Source organism: Bos javanicus, chromosome 9, assembly GCF_032452875.1.
Source record: "Bos javanicus breed banteng chromosome 9, ARS-OSU_banteng_1.0, whole genome shotgun sequence".
In the NCBI taxonomy this organism is placed as follows: Eukaryota; Metazoa; Chordata; class Mammalia; order Artiodactyla; family Bovidae; genus Bos; species Bos javanicus.
The window spans coordinates 52624774-52643437 of NC_083876.1; the positions used below are offsets into that span (position 1 = coordinate 52624774).

Below are 18664 nucleotides of genomic sequence, written 5' to 3' on the forward strand. Positions count from 1 at the left end.
GGCATTTTCAATAATGTGTATTTTAGAAAACTTCATTTTTTGCTTATGTTTATCTGAATATAATAAGATCTAGAAAACAGAACAAGGAAGCATTGAGCACTGAGTATTTTCATGCCCAGTATCCAAAAGTCAGGCTTTTTTTCCTCCTGTTCATGACAGTTATTAAGAAAGCACTGGCTTTTCAGACAGTGCCAATCCTGTGATGAGGCACTTGAAGAGTCTGAAGGTTAGGGCATGTGAAATACGGAGCGGGGAGGAAACATGCTGCTATTCCATTGGAAGCAAAAGGGAGTCTAGGCCCGTAGAATACTTCTTCTTTGCCTTCTCTACTTACATCCAGTACCTACAAAGGAAGGGAAAAATCTGTATGTTAAAGGTGGTTGTTCAAAATAAAGCTGTGTACACATGAAAGAGAACCTGCAGTTAATTTCAGTTATGCTGACATGACTATATCTTACATATTGCTATTTTCCTCACAGTGTTGTACCAGAAATATGTATTTAGTTCCTGTAAAATACTATTCTACACATTTATGTGTATGTACATAGATGTTTGTTTATAATTATTTAGCCTTCAGAACAAGTGTTGAGATGCAGGCAGCATTATCGTCCTTTAATAAAACGGCCTTAGATTGGTTAAGTAACTTGCCCAAACTAGTAAGCGTTGTTTGTATGCTGGCTTACAAATCCTCATCTGCAATATGAAAACAACATTGACTTTGCAGCTTTGCTCTGAAAACTGGTGAGATCATCTCGCGCAGGGTCTGGCACAGAGAATATTATAGCTTCGTAACAGGTTCAAGAAAATCAGTTGCTTCTGGAGATTTTTCCCCAGTTATTTCCTTGTTAAGCTGGAGTTACATCTCTTTCCTTATATGGAAAAGAATCTTTGTTAGTTAGTGCCTGCTGTCACCTCACTGATTTCTGGTTTAATCTTAGTACTAGGAAGATTCTTTTATAAGACAAGCTGGCCATGTCATACTTGTCAAACCCATAAAAATAGCCCTCAATCATCTTATCCTGTCTTCATACGACCTTCCTCTAACTTCATTTAAAACTTTTCCTTCCTTGGGTTCTATGACCTTAAAAAAACAGTTTGTCATTCATATTGTCCTGGTGTCAGCCACTTTGGTCCACTTCTTCCGGCCACATCCTAAATGCAGACGTGCCCCAGCATTCCAACCACAGACCCTGTGGCACTCTTCAGTGGTCCCATCCACTCTTACACCCACATCTGTCACCTAAGTGGATAATTCTTAAGCTTTTAATGCAGTAATGCACTATTTCAGATGAAAGGGGCCCTTGAGATTTGGGGATCCAAGCCCATAAAGACAGACATCAGTAAGGCCTAGAGTAAAAGATCATACCTGTAGCTTTTTTCCCCCAAATGGACATTTAGCTGTCCCATCCCATTTACTGAACAATATGCCCTGTCACTACTAATTTTAAATCACTCCAATATATGCTACATACAGATTTTTCTTTGTTCTCTTTTGTTGATTTATGTATCTTCCTACAATAGCACATTTACAGTTACTTTGGGTAAGGGCATGTCTCTCTCATTCATTTTCAAGCATTTCTTGGTAATTCTTGTATTCTTTCCTGGAGAAACTTCAAGATCAATTTGACAAGTATTATTCCCCCACCCTGTGAATTTGACTAGCTGTGTGACTTACTCAAGGTCACATAGCTAGTAAGTGGTAGAGCCAGTTTTTTGCCTCAGAGTTGCAACCCAAAAAAGAATAAGGATTTCATGCCATTTTGTGACATCCCCACCCCAACTGAATACATTTTTAGAGCACAAAAGCTGAAGTCACCCATCCAGAGAACTTTTGTCTGGTTTCCTGGACCAAGAGAGACTGTGTATGGTAAGTGCCTATGTGCGTGCTCAGTCAGGTCCAACTCTGCAACCCCATGGACTGTAACCCCACCAGGCTCCTCTGTCCATGGGATTCACCAGGCAAGAATACTGGAGTGGGTTGCCATTTCCTACTCCAGGGGATCTTCCTGACCCAGGAATTGAACCCATGTCTCTTGCACCCCCTGTATTGGCAGGCAGATTCTTTACCACTATGCCACCTGGGAAGCCACTGAGCAGATGTAATTTATTTAATCTGTAAGACGGGGAGAACGAAGGGTTGGTGGTTTTTCTCCAAAACGCTCCCTTGAAAGCTGGCAGAGAGAAGGCATTGGGGAGAAGGAAGTGCCAACTTGGCAGCATATCCTCCAGCCAAAAAGAAGTAATCGTAAGTGAAGAGCAGTGGAGGTGATCTGACAGCACAGACCAATCACTTAGGCAGCTGCTCCTTTATGCTTGTCATCCACAGGATACCTACCAGACTAGAGTCAAGCTCTGTGCCAGCTGCTTGCTTACACACCCACTGAATAAACAAGAGCACCTGACTCCTCAGGACTTAACATTTTCCATGTGTAAGTATTACTAACAAGTCCAAAGCCCAATCTTTATTAATTTAAGAGCATCTCAGCTTTTCTCGTTTCAGTTGTCCTCATAATGGGTTAAACGGTTTGTGGTAAGTCACACAGCAGAAAAGAAGATAAAAAAGTATGGTTTCTCAACATTTGACATGCTTCATCCCTGTGTGGCTGAATCCTACAAATGATAGTTAAATAAACTTTAATGAGAGTCCAGAAGGGTCAGTCTAATAGGTTACTGGCTGGTATTTTCAAGATGGGAAAAAAAAAGACGAGTCCTTCTGGATGTTAACAGACCACTCTGTGAACTATTTAAGTGTGAGTTTCACTAGTCTTAGCCAGCCATGCCTTTAGAATCCAAGAATTCTACATATTTGTGACTTATTAAAAAAAACTTAAACTTTTGATATTTTTAACATCTATACTATTTTCTCCACTCTTGCCTATACTTCTTTCCTTCACAGATCATATCTCAAGTTATTCAATGTTTTGGAGCTTAAAAATTTTTTTTTGTTTTAATTTTTATTTTACATTGGAGTATAGTTGGTTAACAATGTTGATTGTTTTCGGTATATGACAAAGTGATTCAGTTATACATATATCTATCCTTTTTGAAATTCTTTTCCCATTTAGGTTGTTACAGAGTATTGAGCCATGTACCCTGTGATTTATAGTAGCTCCATGTTGGTTATCTGTTTTAAACATAGTACATGTCAATCTCAAACTCCCAGCCTATCCCTCCCCCTCGATTCTCCCCCCATGGTTATCATAAATTTGTTCTCTAAATCTGTGAGTCTGTTTCTGTTTTGTAAATAAGTTCATTTGTATCATCTTTTTTTAGATTTTGCATATGAATGGTATCATATGATAACTGACTTTCTCTAACTTCACTTAGGGAGAAGGCAATGGCACCCCACTCCAGTACTCCTGCCTGGAAAATCCCATGGCCGGAGAAGCCTGGAAGGCTGCGGTCCATGGGGTCGCTGAGGGTCGGACACGACTGAGCGGCTTTACTTACACTTTTCACTTTCGTGCATTGGAGAAGGAAATGGCAACCCACTCCAGTGTTCTTGCCTGGAGAATTCCAGGGACGGGGGAGCCTGGTGGGCTGCCGTCTATGAGGTCACACAGAGTCGGACACGACTGAAGCGACTTAGCAGCAGCAGCAACTTCACTTAGCACAATAATCTCCAGGTCCATCCATGTCGTTACAAATGGAATTATTTCATTCTTTTTAATGGCCGAGTAATATTCCACTGTATATATGTACCACATCTTCTTTATCCATTCCTCTGTTGATAGACATTTTAGGTTGATTTCATGTCTTGGCTATTGTAACAGTGTTGCAATGAAAATTAGGGTGCACATATCCTTTGAAACATGGTTTTTTCCAGATACATGCCCAGGAGTTGGATTGCTGGATCATGTGGTAGCTCTATTTTTAGCTTTTTAAGGAGCCTCCATACTGTTCTCCATCCTGGTTGTACCAATCTACATTCCCAACAGTGTAGCAGGGTTTCCTTTCCTCCACACTCTCCAACATTTACTGTTTGTAGACTTTTTGATGATGGCCATTCTGACTGGTGTGAGGTGATACTGTAGTTTTGATTTGCATTTCTCTAATTTTTAATGATGTTGAGTGTCTTCTCATGTGCTTCTTGGTCATCTGTGACCATCTATGACAGATGACACAGATTTAGGTCTTTTCATTTTTTGTTTGGATTTTTCTGATATTGAGCGACATGAGATGTCTGTAAATTTTGGAAATCCCTTGTCAGATGCACCATTTGCAAATATTTTTTCCCATTCTGTGGGCCATCTTTTGCTGATTTTTTTTATAGTTTCCTTTGCTGTGCAAAAGCTTTTAAGTCCCATCTGTTTATTTTTGTTTTTATTTCCATTATTCTAGGAGACAGATCAAAAAAGATACTGCTGCAATTTATATCAAAGAGTGGTCTGCCTATGTTTTCCTGTAGGAATTGTACAGTATTGGGTCTTACATTTACGTCTTTAATCCATTTTGAGTTTATTTTTGTGTATTGTGTTAAAAACTGTAATTTAATTTTTCCTACCACTATTTATTGAAGAAACTGTTTTCTCCATTGTATATATAGTCTTGCTTCCTTTCTTGTAGATTAATTGACCGTTGGTGTATAATTGACCAGGCTTTCTATCCTGTTCTGTTGACTTATATTTCTGTTTTCCTGCCAGTACCATACTGTTTGATGACTATAGCTTTGTAGTACTGTCCGAAGGTCAGGGAACCTCTTTCCTCCAACTCTGCTTTTCTTTCTCAAGATTGATTTGGCTATTTGGCTTTTGTGCTTCCATATAAATTTTTCAAAAAATTTTGTTCCAGTTCTGTGAAAAATGTTGTTGGTAATTAGATAGGGAAGGCATTCAATCTGTAGATTGTCTTGGGTATTATTGGTCATTTTATTAATAACTATATTGATTTCTTCCAATTCAAAGATACTGTATATCTTCTGTTTGTATCATCTTTAATTTATCAGCATCTAACAGTTTTCAGAGTCCTGGTCTTTAGCTTCCTTAGATTTATTCCTAAGTATCTTATTCTTTTTGATGCAGTGGGATTATTTTAATTTCTCTTTCTGATCTTCCATTGTTAGTGTATAGAAATGCAACAGATTTCCTTGCATTTATTTTGTATCTTGCAATTTTACCAAATTCATTAGCAAGCTTTGGTAGTTTTCTGGTAGCATCTCTAGGATTTTCTATATATAGTATCATGTCATCTGCAAACAGTGACAGTTTCACTCCCTCTTTGCCAATTTGGATTCACTTTATTTCTCTTTGGATTACCATGGCTATAACTTCCACATCTATGTTTAATAAAGTGGTATGAGTAAACATCCTTGTCTTTTTCCTAATCTTAGAGGAAATGCTTTCAGCTTTTCACTGTTGATTATGATGTTAGCTGTAGGTCTGTCACATATGGCCTTTAATTATTTTAGGTAGGCTCCCTCTATGCCTACTTTCTGGAGAGTTTTTTAATTGTAAATGGGTGTTGAATTTTATCAGCAGCTTTCCCTGCATCTATTGAGATGATCATATGGGTTTTATTCTTCAATTTGTGGGTGTGGTATATCACAGACTGATTTGCAGATATCAAAAAATCCTTGCATCCCTAAGATAAACCCCGTTTGATCATGGTGTATGAGCCCTTTAATGTATTGTTGTTAATGTTTTGTTGAGGATTTTTACATCTATGTTCACATCAGTGATATTGGCCTGTAATTATTTTTTTTGGTGCATCTCCAATATCTTTCATTTGTGCTCTCCTCACAATTGCTGATTTTGATACCATATTTGTGTGCAGATGATTTCCTACCTTCACTGTATGTCTGTCTTTACCAGTGAGCTTTCCCATTCGTAATTCTGTTTCTAGTCACGGCCTTTTCTTTTCCACCTGGAGAAGCTCCTTTAGTATTTGTTGCAAAGCTGGTCTGGTGGTGCTGAATTCTCTTAGCTTCTGCTTATCTGTAAAGCTTTTGGTTTCTTGTCAAATCTTCAGGGAGCCTTGTTGAGTAGGTTGTAGGTTCTTCCCTTTCATCAGTTTAAATGTATCATGCCACATTCCCTTCTTACCTGCAGAGAAATCAGTTGATAACCTTATGGGAGTTTCCTTGTACATTATTTTTTTCCCTTATTGATTTTAGCACTTTTTCTTTGCCTTTAATTTCTGTCAGTTTATTACTGTCTCAGCATATTCCTCCTTGAATTTATCCTTCCTGGGACTCTGTGCTTCCTGGACTTGGGTAACTGTTTCCTTCCCCATGTTAGAGAAGTTTTTAGCTATTGTCTCTTCAAAGGTTTCCTCAGGTCTGTTCTCTCTCTCTCTTCTTCTGGGACCCCTATAATGCAAATGTTAGTGCATTTACTATTGTCCAGAGGTCTCTTAGACTATTCTTTTCATCCTTTATTGTTCCGCAGCAGTGATTTACACCATTCTGACTTCACGGCCACACACCCCCACCCCCCATGCAGGAGAGCCTCCAATATTAGCAGGTAAGTCTGGCCTAGTCTCATACAAGGACAGTGACTCTTTTTCCTGAGTTCTGGTACACACAAGACTCTGTGAGTGCCCTCCGTGAATGGAATTTGTTTCCCCCAGTCCTGTGAAATTCCTGTGACTAAACTACACTGGCCTTCAAAGCCAGATTCTCTGGGGGCTCCCCCTGTTGCCAGACGCCCATGCTGGGGAGCCTGATGTGGGGCTCAGAACTTTTACTCCTGTGGGAGAACTTCTGTGATATAATTAGTTTTGGGTTTGTGGGTTGCCCACCCGGCATGTATGGGGTTGAACTTCATCACAATTGATCCCTCCCACCGTCTTATGGATGCAGGGTATCTTGGTAGCTTCCAGCATGCGTCAGTGGTTGGTCAGCAGTTAGCTGTGATTTTGGTATTTCCATAGAAGAGGTCAGCTTGTGTCCTCTACTCCACCCTCTTGTCTTGGCTCCTGTGATTTTCAACCTGATGACATGTACTCAGGAATTTCTACTGTCTAGTCAGTGTCTTCTCATAAATACTATTTCAGTCTCTCATTATCTTCTCTGCTGGATATTCTTCCAGAAAGTAGGAAGGAAATGGCTCGAACATGTAGGCAGTCTCTTCAACCATCAACATATTTACTGTTAATGAACCAAAATAAATAGTTCTGTAGTCACCCAAAAAATAAATACTTCAGACTGTACAGCCATGGTTTAGAATGAATGATAATGTAACCTATAATCAGCTGTCAGTAGCTAAAATCGAAGATATGTGATGAGTCTGTTATCCATGAAGACTTAACATTCCAAGCCTCTCTTTAAATGACAACTCATATGCTTATATGAACTTATTATCTACAAATAATAAAGGCTCTTAAAAGCCTTTATCCTGCTTATCTGTGCTTTGTGGGACTAACATGCCAGCCAAGGAAATAAACACAGCTTTTGCAAATGATTGATTGATGTGGTACTTCAAAGTGACTATGGGAATGCAGAACTACCCATAATGCTTATTTTTTTAAAAAAACAGATACATTAGGATCTTTTATTGTCCAATCTCAGAGATGAAATTTATTCCATTAACACAAGCTTTGATTAAAATTTATTTGATTAAAATGTATGAACTGCCTCTTTCAGAATCACCTTAATCCTGAGGCTACTCTAGAATATCCTCAGTGGCTTAAGATACACACATGTACTCCTTCATCTTTTTGAAAACAGATTTGTTTGGGAAACCAGATGTAATGAGTTAATTAGTGTCCATGATTAGTGACCCTGTGCACCTTCGGTAGGGAAAGCATGTAAATTGGTGTAGCTCTGTTGTTGTTCAGGTGCTAAGTGGTATCTGACTCTTTGCAGCCCCATGGACTTCGGCACAGAAGGCTTCCCAGTCCTTCACTATCTCCCAGAGTTTGTTCAAACTCATGTCCATTTAGTCGGTGATTCTATCTAACCATCTCCTACCACCTCCTTTTCCTTTTGCCTTCAGTCTTTCCCAGCATCAGGGTCTTTTCCAATGAGTCGGTTCTTCATATCAGGTGGCCAAAGTATTGGACCTTCAGCATCAGTCCTTCCAATGAATATTCAGGGTTGATTTCCTTTAGGATTGACTGCTTTGATCTCCTTGCTGTCCAAGGGACTCTCAAGAGTCTTCTCTGGCACCACAGTTTGAAAGCATCAATTCTCTGGTGCTCAGCCTTCTTTATGGTACAACTCTTAAATCTATACGTGACTACTAGAAAAACCATGCCTTTGACTAGGGGGATCACTATTGGCAAAGTGATGTCTCTGCTTTTTGATATGCTGTCTAGGTTTGTCAGTTTTTCTTCCAAGAAACAAATGTCTTTTAATTTCATGGCTGCAGTTTCCATCAGCAGTGATTTCAGAGCCCAAGAAAATAAAGTCTGTCACTGTTTCCGTCGTTTACCCATCTATTCCCCATGAAGTGATGGGACCGGAATCCATGATCTTTGTTTTTTTAATGTTGAGTTTCAAACAGCTTTTTTACTCTCCTCTTTCACCTTCATCAAGAGGCTCTTTAGTTCCTCTTCACTTTCTGCCATTAGAGTGGTATCATATGCATATATGAGGTTGTTGATACTTCTCCCAACAATCTTGATTCCAGCTTGTGATTCATCCAGCCTGGCATTTCTCATGATATACTCTGCATATAAGTTAAATAAGCAGGGTGACAATATATAGCCCTGATATACTCCTTTCCCACTTTGGAACCAGTCCTTTGTGGCATGTCCAGTTCTAACTGTTGCTTCTTGGCCTGCACACAGGTTTCTCAGAAGACAGGGAAGGTGGTCTGGTATTCCCATCTCTTGAATTTTCCACAGTTTGTGTGATCCACACACTCTAAATCTCTAGCATAGTAGGTGAAACAGATGTCTTTCTGGAATTCCCTTGCTTTCTCTATGATCCAGCGAATGTTGGCAATTTGATTTCTGGTTCCTCTGCCTTTTCTAAACCCAGCTTGTCCATCTGGAAATTCTCAGTTCACATACTGCTGAAGCCTAGCTTGAACGATTTTGAACATTAACCGTACTAACATGAAATGAGCACAACTGTCTGGGAGATTAAACATTTTTGGGACTGCCCTTCTTTGGAATTGGAATGAAAACTGACAAATTTGCTGACATTAAGGGTAGCACTTTACCAGCATCATCTTCTAGGATTTAAATAGCTTGGCTGGAATTCCATCACCTTCATCCACTAGCTTTATAATGCTTTCTAGTAATGATGCAGCTACTATTGGAAAAAAGTATGAAGTTGCTGCAAAAAGTTAAAAATACCTTATGATTTAGTAACTCCACTTCTGGGTATTTATGCAAAGAAAACAAAATCAGTATCATGAAGAGACATCTGTACCCTGTACACTGTAGCACTGTATATAATAGCCAGGACATGGAAATAACCTCAGTGTCCACTTATGGACGAATGGATAAAGAAGATGTGAGATAATTATCTATCTACACACACAAACATATATATATAGAAGGAGACATTAAAATACGAAGTCCTTTTGCAACAACATATATGGACCTTGAGGGCATCATCATTCTAGGTAATGGGTTGGCCAAAAAGTTTATTCAGGTTTTTCTGTACCATCTTATGGAAAAACCCAAGCAAACTTTCTGGCCAATCCAAAAAAAAAAATGTGTCAGAAAAAGACAAAACTCTATGACCTCACTTACATGTGAAATAAAAAAAAAAATTGAACTCATAGAAAGCAAAGACATATTGGTGGTTGCAAGAGGCAAGCAGTGGGGAGTGACAGAAATAGGTGAGTTAGTCAAAAGATACCTCAAAAAAGTGATAAGAATAAGTTCAGGGATACAATGTCCTGAATGTTGACTATAATATATTGCATATTTGACTTGCTAAGGAACTAAATCTTAAAAGTTCTCCTAAGAAAAAAGTACAAATGTGCAACTATGTGAGGTAATGGATGTTCAATTTACTGTGGATTACTTAGCAATGTATAGGTATATAAAATCATGTCGTATACATTAAACTAACACATTACATTCCCTCTGTTAGATCATAAACTACATCCATCAGGACAAGCCTGTTAAATATTCATTTCTATGCTACCTTTGCTAACTTAAAACTACTTATCTATATCAACAGTAGAAAATACCTGTGGCAGATTCATTTTGATATTTGGCAAAACTAATACAATTATGTAAAGTTTAAAAATAAAATAAAATTTTAAAAAAAGTAAAAAAAAGTAAAAAAAAAAAAAAAAATCCCCAGACAAATCTTGGGCAAGACAGATCAAGAATGGAAGGAAAGAAAAAAAAAAAAGCAATATTACGAATGTAAAGTAGAATATAGCGAACTCAGTATCTATATACTAACATTTTTGAAAACTTAGAAAACATGGGAAAGTTTCTTGAAAAAAAGATACATACCTTATGAGATGTGAAGAAGAAATTAATAGCTCAAATAGTCCTGCCACTATTAAAGACATTGAAGCATCTATTTAAAATCTTCCCACAAAGATGAGGTTAGATATTATGAATAGTTATAATGATATATTTTTCTGGGGATCAGGGAAAGGTCAGGGCTAATACATGTCAATATGTTATCAGAGAACACAAAGTAGAAAAACAGCTCTGGTAAGAATTGTTAAAAAAAAAAAAATCATAAATAATACCACCTTGACTATATATATCAACAACAGCCATTGCTGTTCTGAACAGCCCAGCTAGCAGCTTGCCCAGTCTAGGCTGCTCACATGTTGATGTGCCAAGGATACTCTGGGAGCAGAGGTTCCCCCCTCAGACCAGTCACAAAACACGACTACTCACTAATGCTAGGAAAGAACACCATTATAGGGGGCATTTGTTAAATGAATGAATTGGAATATACAGAAAATAAGTTTTGCAGATGTGGAAGTACTGTTACCAAGATTTCAACAGGTTTTGGTTTATAAAAAAGGGAAAGGCATTCCACTTCCCCCACATCCCGTATATATTATATTACTGTTAAAGCTCATTCCCATCTTTATTTTCAACAGGACTCAATCATTAGATATCATTTCTAGGATGCAGAATGAAGTTTAGTGGCTGAACTAGCTGCACAAAGGAGCTCAATCTTCTTTCTACATGTAAATATTCTCTTTCTTCAATTCAGCACTACAAAAAAATAACCTCACTGAACCACTTGAATGAACTTCAAAAGAGGACTTCAACCACTCACCTGGATACAAGCCAGAGGCTCATTTGTCCAAATCGAATATCCACCAACTAAGTATATTCTCTCATTATGGACAGCAACTCCAGATTCATTTTGGCCTAAAGTAAAGAGAATTGAATAAAAGAGGAAAAATAAATCTATTTCCTTGCATGTCTTAATTAACCCTTTTGCCACTGAGGGATAGTTTTCCCCTGTGGCACATGTGTATACTCCACAGGATTTTTGCTGCAACTAATCCCTGCCTCCCAGGTCTCAGAGGAAAGAATTAACCACTCTCAGAGAATGAATCTGTGTTGGGTCAGAACCAGGTTATAACACTTAATAGCCAGTCAAATTAGTAAATATAGCATTAAAGACAGCAATAATAAGCCATACAGAAGAGTTTCATACCATGTTGAAGGCCATTAATTAATACTAATGGAAATAAAGTATATTTTAGGAGTGCAAAACACCTCTTGTTCTACTGAATACAAATACTTTTAAGGCAAGTGCTTACATCTCTAACAGCTGCAACCCCAAGAAGCGAATAAAACCGAGCCATGCCCCTAGCGTGCCCCAAATGAAGACAAATGACAGAAAAAGACTGATAGTTACTACCTTCCTTTTTCTTTACATACACAACAGTTTTAAGACTATATTAAAGTTCCTGAGGTGGGACCAGCCTGGGTAGTCCCTAGATATAGACACGCCAAAATGATGAAAGGTTCCTCCTCCATTAAAAAAAAAAAAAGAATAACTCACTACCACATATTCTTCCCTGGAGGCCATCAGAGAGTGAGACAGTCTCTTCTTATTGATGGGCTGACACAGAATTGACTCAGGTAATAAATAAGCTGGATCCTATAGCAGACAGAATCACAGATCGAGGGACCAAGGGGCTAAGGTACCACTACAGGAACTTAGAGTTAAGTGCTTGTAGGTGGGCCTCAGATCATTTTTCAGAAAAACAGGAGCGCAGTATAAAGCATCTAAACCCCTCACATTGGTTATGCCCCCAATGTGGCCTCCTTGGCAGTGGCTGTGAGTGACAGTGCCCACTCAGCGTATTAAAATGCCTTCAGGCCATAGTCCTGCCCACCCTTTTGAGTCTGTGATTTTAATTACGGGAAGGGAAGGGACCTTAATAATGCAAGCCAAGAAGGGAGAAAGTTTTCAGCTTCCTAAAGAAACGTCAGGGGCAGGCTGTTGGCTGCTTTCTTTCATTCGCTTTGGGATGAGGATGGTCCCTACCTAGTGCTGATCGTGGTGATGGCTGGATAGGTCTGTGTGGTCAGAAGTGCTGCTAAACCCCTACGCACAGAACATCTCCAGCGTTTTCTCTTTAGGAAAATACAGGCAAAACCCAATATCAGACAGTGATAAACAGTGAAGACCATTCTTCTGAACTAACAAGACTAAAAGTGAGAAGAGAAAAATTGCTCCTATAGAGTCATTAACTCTTTCAGCACCTGATCCCTCCCTACTTACACCAGTGTTCCTACATGAATACTGATTGACAGTAACGGACCTGATAAGCCTCTCGACAAAGTGAAAACGCACACAAAGGTAAGCACAGGCCCCGAGAAACTGGGTGCTCAGCCAATGGGCTGAGTCAGAGATAAACAATGTTCACCTTTTGTAATAAAACCAAGTTGTTCTACTCCATGCAGTTAATATTTAGAGCTGCCCTCAAGATGTCTATGAAAACAAGTCTGTCAACTTCCTGAATCTCTTCTTTCTCCTGATTTACTTAATCAAAGGTACTTGCCAGTCAACAGGTTAAAATTGCAGCGTGTCCACTGGTCAGTGTCTATGTTGTAGGAATCTATATGCCGCACGAGGATCCGGTCATTATTGTAATCCAGGTCATTGCCTCCAAGAACATAAAGCTTCCTTTGAACAGCAGCCATGGAATGGTAGACCCGCCTCTGCAGCATAGGGCTACGGCTTATCCACTTATTCTGAAAAGAAAAGAAATGCAGGTGAACTGTTAACTGGAGATGTCCACGGCAGAAAACAGCAGTGCCTCATTAATAGTTGTTGGTGGACCACATTCTATTTAAATATTGTTTACTTAGTTTGAAAGGAATGGGTGTCTTACCTGAGAACAAGTGGAGAAGATCCCACATGTTCTAACTCTGTTTTGCAACTTACATAAGGCATTTCCTCCTGTTTGGGTTGCATTTTATAGGGCATTTTGCATTTGTAAGAGGAGCATATGAGAATTTAGAAGTTTTCATAATAGTTAACTCCCAGTTGAGAGAACTTTCTCCTACAAATGACTCAGGAGTGCACACGCATAGGTGTTTGTGTACAGTGCTGTAATGATAACAAAACAGGCTCTGGATCCAGGCTACCGAGTTTATAATTTGTGTGTGAGCTTGGCAATTTACTTAACCTGTCTCTGCCTGTTTCCTCCTCTGTAAAACGGAGATCACAGTACCCAACTGACAAGCCTGTTGTGAAGATTAAATGAGCTAATGCACCTAAAGCATTTAGAACAGTGCCTGGCACACATGTCTGATAATGTGCACTTTAGGAAACTTGATTTAGGTCATACCTGAATGGTCTAGTGGTTTTCCCTACTTTCTTCTATTTAAGTCTGAATTTGGCAATAAGGAGCTCATGATCTAATAAGCCACAGTCAGCACTGGAATGTGAAGTCAAGTGGGCTTTAGGAAGCATCACTACGAACAAAGCTAGTGGTGGGGGATGGAATTCCAGTTGAGCTATTTCAAATCCTAAAAGATGATGCTGTTAAAGTGCTGCACTCAATATTCCAGCAAATTTGGAAAACTCAGCAGTGGCCATAGGACTGGAAAAGATCAGTTTTAATTCAATCCCAAAGAAAGGCAATGCCAAAGAATGTTCAAACTACCACACAATTGCACTCATCTCACACGCTAGTAAAGTAATGCTCAAAATTCCCCAAGCCAGGCTTCAACAGTACGTGAACCATCAACTTCCAAATGTTCAAGCTGGGTTTAGAAAAGGCAGAGTAAACAGAGATCAAATTGCCAACATCCGTTGGATTATCGAAAAAGCAAGAGAGTTTGAGAAAAACATCTATTTCTGCTTTATTCACTACACCAAAGCCTTTGATGGTGTGGATCACCACAAACTGTGGAAAATTCTTAAAGAGATGGGAATACCAGACCACCTGACCCTGCCTCTTGAGAAATCTGTATGCAGGTCAGGAAGCAACAGTTAGAACTGGACAAAGAACAACAACTGCTACTGCTAAGTCACTTCAGTCGTGTCCGACTCTGTGCGACCCCATAGATGGAAGCCCACCAGGCTCCCCCGTCCCTGGGATTCTCCAGGCAAGAACACTGGAGTGGGTTGCCATTTCCTTCTCCAATGCATGAAAGTGAAAAGTAAAAGGGAAGTCGCTCAGTCGTGTCCGACTCTTAGCGACCCCATGGACTACAGCCTACCAGGCTCCTCCATCCGTGGGATTTTCCAGGCAAGAGTACTGGAGTGGGGTGCCACTGCCTTCTCCGTAGAACAATAAACTGGTTCCAAATAGGAAAAGGAGTACATCAAGGCTGTATGTTGTCACCTTGCTTATTTAACTTAAATGCAGAGTAGTGCATCATGAGAAACACTGGGCTGGATGAAGCACAAGCTGGAATCAAGATTGCCAGGAGAAATATCAATAACCTCAGATATGCAGATGACACCACCCTTATGGCAGAAAGGGAAGAAGAACCAAAAAGCCTCTTGATAAAAGAGAAAGAAGAGAGTGAAAAAGTTGGCTTAAAACTCAACATTCAGAAAACGAAGATCATGGCATCTGGTCCCATCACTTCATGGCAAATAGATGGGGAAACAGTAGAAACAGTGACAGAGTTTATTTTGGGAGGCTCCAAAATCACTGCAGATGGTGACTGAAGCCATGAATATAAAAGATGCTTGCTCCTTGGAAGAAAAGTTAAGATCAACCTAGACAGCATATTAAAAAACAGAGACATCACTTTGCCAACAAAGGTCCATCTAGTCAAGGCTATGGTTTTTCCAGTAGTCATGTATGGATGTGAGAGTTGGACTGTAAAGAAAGCTGAGCGCCAAAGAATTGATGCTCTTGAACTGTGGTGTTGGAGAAGACTCTTGGGAGTCCCCTGGACTGCAAGGAGATCCAACTGTCCATTCTAAAGGAAATCAGTTCTGAATACTCAACGGAAGGACTGATGTTGAAGCTGAAACGCTAATACTTTGGCCACCTGATATGAAGGACTGACTCTTTTGAAAAGACCCTGATGCTGGGAAAGATTGAAGGCGGAAGGAGAAGGGGATGACAGAGGATGAGATGGTTGGATGGCATCACTGACTCAATGGACGTGTGTTTGAGTAAACCCCAGGAGTTGGTGATGGACAGGGAGGCCTAGCATGCTGTAGTCCATGGGGTCCCAAAAAGTCGGACATGACTGGGTGACTGAACTGAACTAGGAAACTTACTGTGATGAAATCACTGGCTCACAGGGAACCCTACGTAAGCTAATGTGAGGGCAGCTTTGCTGTTCTTTCCAGGATGAACCTCCTGAGGTCAATGGAAGAGCAAAATTTTGATTCAGCAACAAATCCCTCACAGCCTTTAATATATTTACACTCACATCTTCACCAAATTGGGAAGAGTTATTTCCAGGCATATTGTTATTTGGTCTTCTGTTACAGAAGACCAAATTTTCTGTGATAACTTTAGGAAATGGTGAAACCTCTAATGTTTGGTTCTGTATCACTCTCAGGATTAAGAAAGGTATTCTCAACTCCTCTCAAATAAGGTTATTTAAAATATAAAAATAGGTGAAAATCAAATATGACTTTAATTTAAATCTCAAGTAATGGACAGGTAAATAAGCCTAACCATTTTATTTTTATATAAACACTAAACATACAGGAAGAACACAGATAATTTCTTTCTTCCAAGAAAAATTTGGGTTTCGACCAGAAAAATCATGATGCTTTGAAAACATACAATTTCACCAGTTCACAGAGGTGTAAAAGGTGGAAATGAAAAAAAAAAAAAGTTTTGTATAAATATCGGTTCATTCACTAATGGCATACTGACTGGCTCATTTCTAATTTCTCTTTTAAAGATACACTCACAAGAAAAAAGAAAGTGGTTTGTCCAATTGTTTAAGGCTTGCATTCATCTGGTCCCCCAGTTTTAAACCTGTCATAATAAGACTCTCCTTCCAATTAACTGTATCTTTAATAAGTTAAACCTTTCTTTTAGATATTCTAAGAAATGCCTTTAATACATTACACACGAGTGGATTTAACTCAAGACACGATGGTGCTTTCTGTAGGTGCTTTCTATGAGGCAACGCATCACAGTATGAGGGCTCAGTGTTGCACCAGCAGTCCAGTCCCCTGCCACAGGACTATGGATGCCATCTGGTTTGCAAAGCCTGCCTGCATCCCCTGGTTATATCTTTAGCTTCCTTCACTGCCGTGCCTGCCAGGTGAGCCGCCAACTGCTGCAAAGGCAAAGAAACAGAGAGGCCTGGTGGGGTCATTCCTAATAAGCTAGCGTGTGAATACTAATCAGTGCTGAGGAAGCAGAGGTCACCCCGGCCTGCCTGTTGGCAGGTAGCGATGTGCTCTGTGGCAGATGGCAGGCATTACGGACTCTCCACAAAGGCCTAGAAGAGAAATAAGCACCAGGGCTGAATGATAGAGTTATTGAGATTCTGAGCAAGATGCAAGCAGATGTGATGTTTGCCAGCACCCACCGTAAACAATATGCCAGCAGAATTTTAAACAAGAGCATGTGTGTACAAACACGAAACAGAACTCGTTTGAGAAATGTTAACACCTTCTTCCTCTTTAACCACGTGTGCACCAAACTCACGCAACTGTAATTAATGATCCCTCTTGAGACACCCAGCCCAGGAACACATGGTATCCAAAATCGACAGCTTACAATGACATCAGGAAACACACTTGCAAAGACAGAAATACTTTTGTTACACTCGGAATCAAGGAATTGTAAAAATTAAAAGGTACAAAATAGACTGAGGGCACTCTGAACATATATTTGATGGCTAATCCCGACCCAGTTCCATGTTCCATTATCTTCAGCTGATGAAGATCTGACCTCCAAATCATTTTGGAATATTGTCATAACCAGGAAAAATACTTACATTACCAAAATCACAGAAATGGCAAAGTTCAGCAAACATGTGCCACAGTTAACAGATACTTTGGTAGAAGGAAAAGAAAATAAAAATAGTTCTTTTGTGGGGAAAGAAAAGTCATGAAATGTGCATGAGAAGTGGGCAGACGGGATAGGCACCATCCCAATGTGCCCAGTCCAGGCCAGTTCTTAGATGAAAAACATACTCCACCCCTTCAGATACTTCTCCTTCAGACTTATTCTTCACTATAGAACCTGAGATATGCTGGCTACATGGGGTTAAATAAAAGTTACTATTTATTTGAGAATAACAAAACCATAAGCATGCTTCCCTCCTAGAATGACAAGCCTTCTCAAAGGCTGCAGCAACAGGACAATGCAAATCCTTTCTTAGGATATCTCAAAGACGAACAGCCACTTGAGATAAATGGAAAGAAGGGCATTTAACTCATCAACATCTGAAGGATCTTGATCTGAACATCTGAAGGAGATCAGCCCTGGTATTTCTTTGGAAGGAATGATGCTAAAGCTGAAACTCCAGTACTTTGGCCACCTCATGCGAAGAGTTGACTCATTGGAAAAGACTCTGATGCTGGGATGGATTGGGAGCAGGAGGAGAAGGGGACGCCAGAGGATGAGATGGCTGGATGGCATCACTGACTTGATGGACTTGAATCTGAGTGAACTCCGGGAGTTGGTGATGGACAGGGAGGCCTGGCGTGCTGCGATTCATGGGGTCGCAAAGAGTCAGACATGACTGAGCGACTGAACTGAACTGAACTCGTCAACATATTTTCCCTTTTTCCTACATTATGCAAAACTCTGAAAGAGTTAAGCATTGAGTAGAGCATAAAACAAAAAGAGCTGAAATTTCATGTTTTGTAAAGGGGAAAAAAAAAGCAACCCAAAAGCAGTTTATCCAGATGCTTCCTTTTCTCTATGTAAGTTTAAGATGCATGTGTGTGTATAGACTTGGCATTCCAACTCCTAATTACTGGAGGACTCTTTAAAAATTCATTTTAATTAAGGTAATGAGCTTTTCTTAGATGAGTCTTACCTGCTTAGGTTCATATACCATTAGTCTGTTCTGATATTGTGCCGTGTTAGTTACTCCACCTGTAATGGATTAGCACATGTTAGCGCTTTCATGAATAAGAAATGGGATAGTCCAACATAAGAATGAGATACAATTAAAGGAAAATTAGCTACTGCTGAGGATCTGTTTGTACACCCTCACGGTGAACCCATGACATAGTTAAGAAGCTTACTGTTGAAGCAGTTTCATTTTCAAGAAACATTTCAGAAGCAATCCAGTTTAGAGCAAGCAACAAGTACGCTGAGATTACCACGAGGCCCCCACTTCTGGCAAGCGGCTCTGCATGGCCAAAATGAGG

At 39.7% G+C, this 18664-nt stretch overlaps 1 protein-coding gene across 5 annotated transcripts in view; it reads right to left on the reverse strand.

Moving 5' to 3' along the window:
* Positions 1-18664, reverse strand: part of KLHL32 (kelch like family member 32) — a 213262-nt gene continuing 194598 nt past the window's right edge. For all 5 annotated transcript variants that reach the window (XM_061427780.1, XM_061427778.1, XM_061427776.1 and 2 more), the window contains 4 exons: positions 18328-18386; positions 12900-13092; positions 11156-11250; positions 1-343 (listed from right to left, as the gene is read on the reverse strand). In XM_061427780.1, the coding sequence (XP_061283764.1) occupies positions 182-343; positions 11156-11250; positions 12900-13092; positions 18328-18386 (509 nt within the window). In that variant the 3' untranslated portion in view covers positions 1-181. The remainder of the gene's footprint in view (positions 344-11155; positions 11251-12899; positions 13093-18327; positions 18387-18664) is intronic.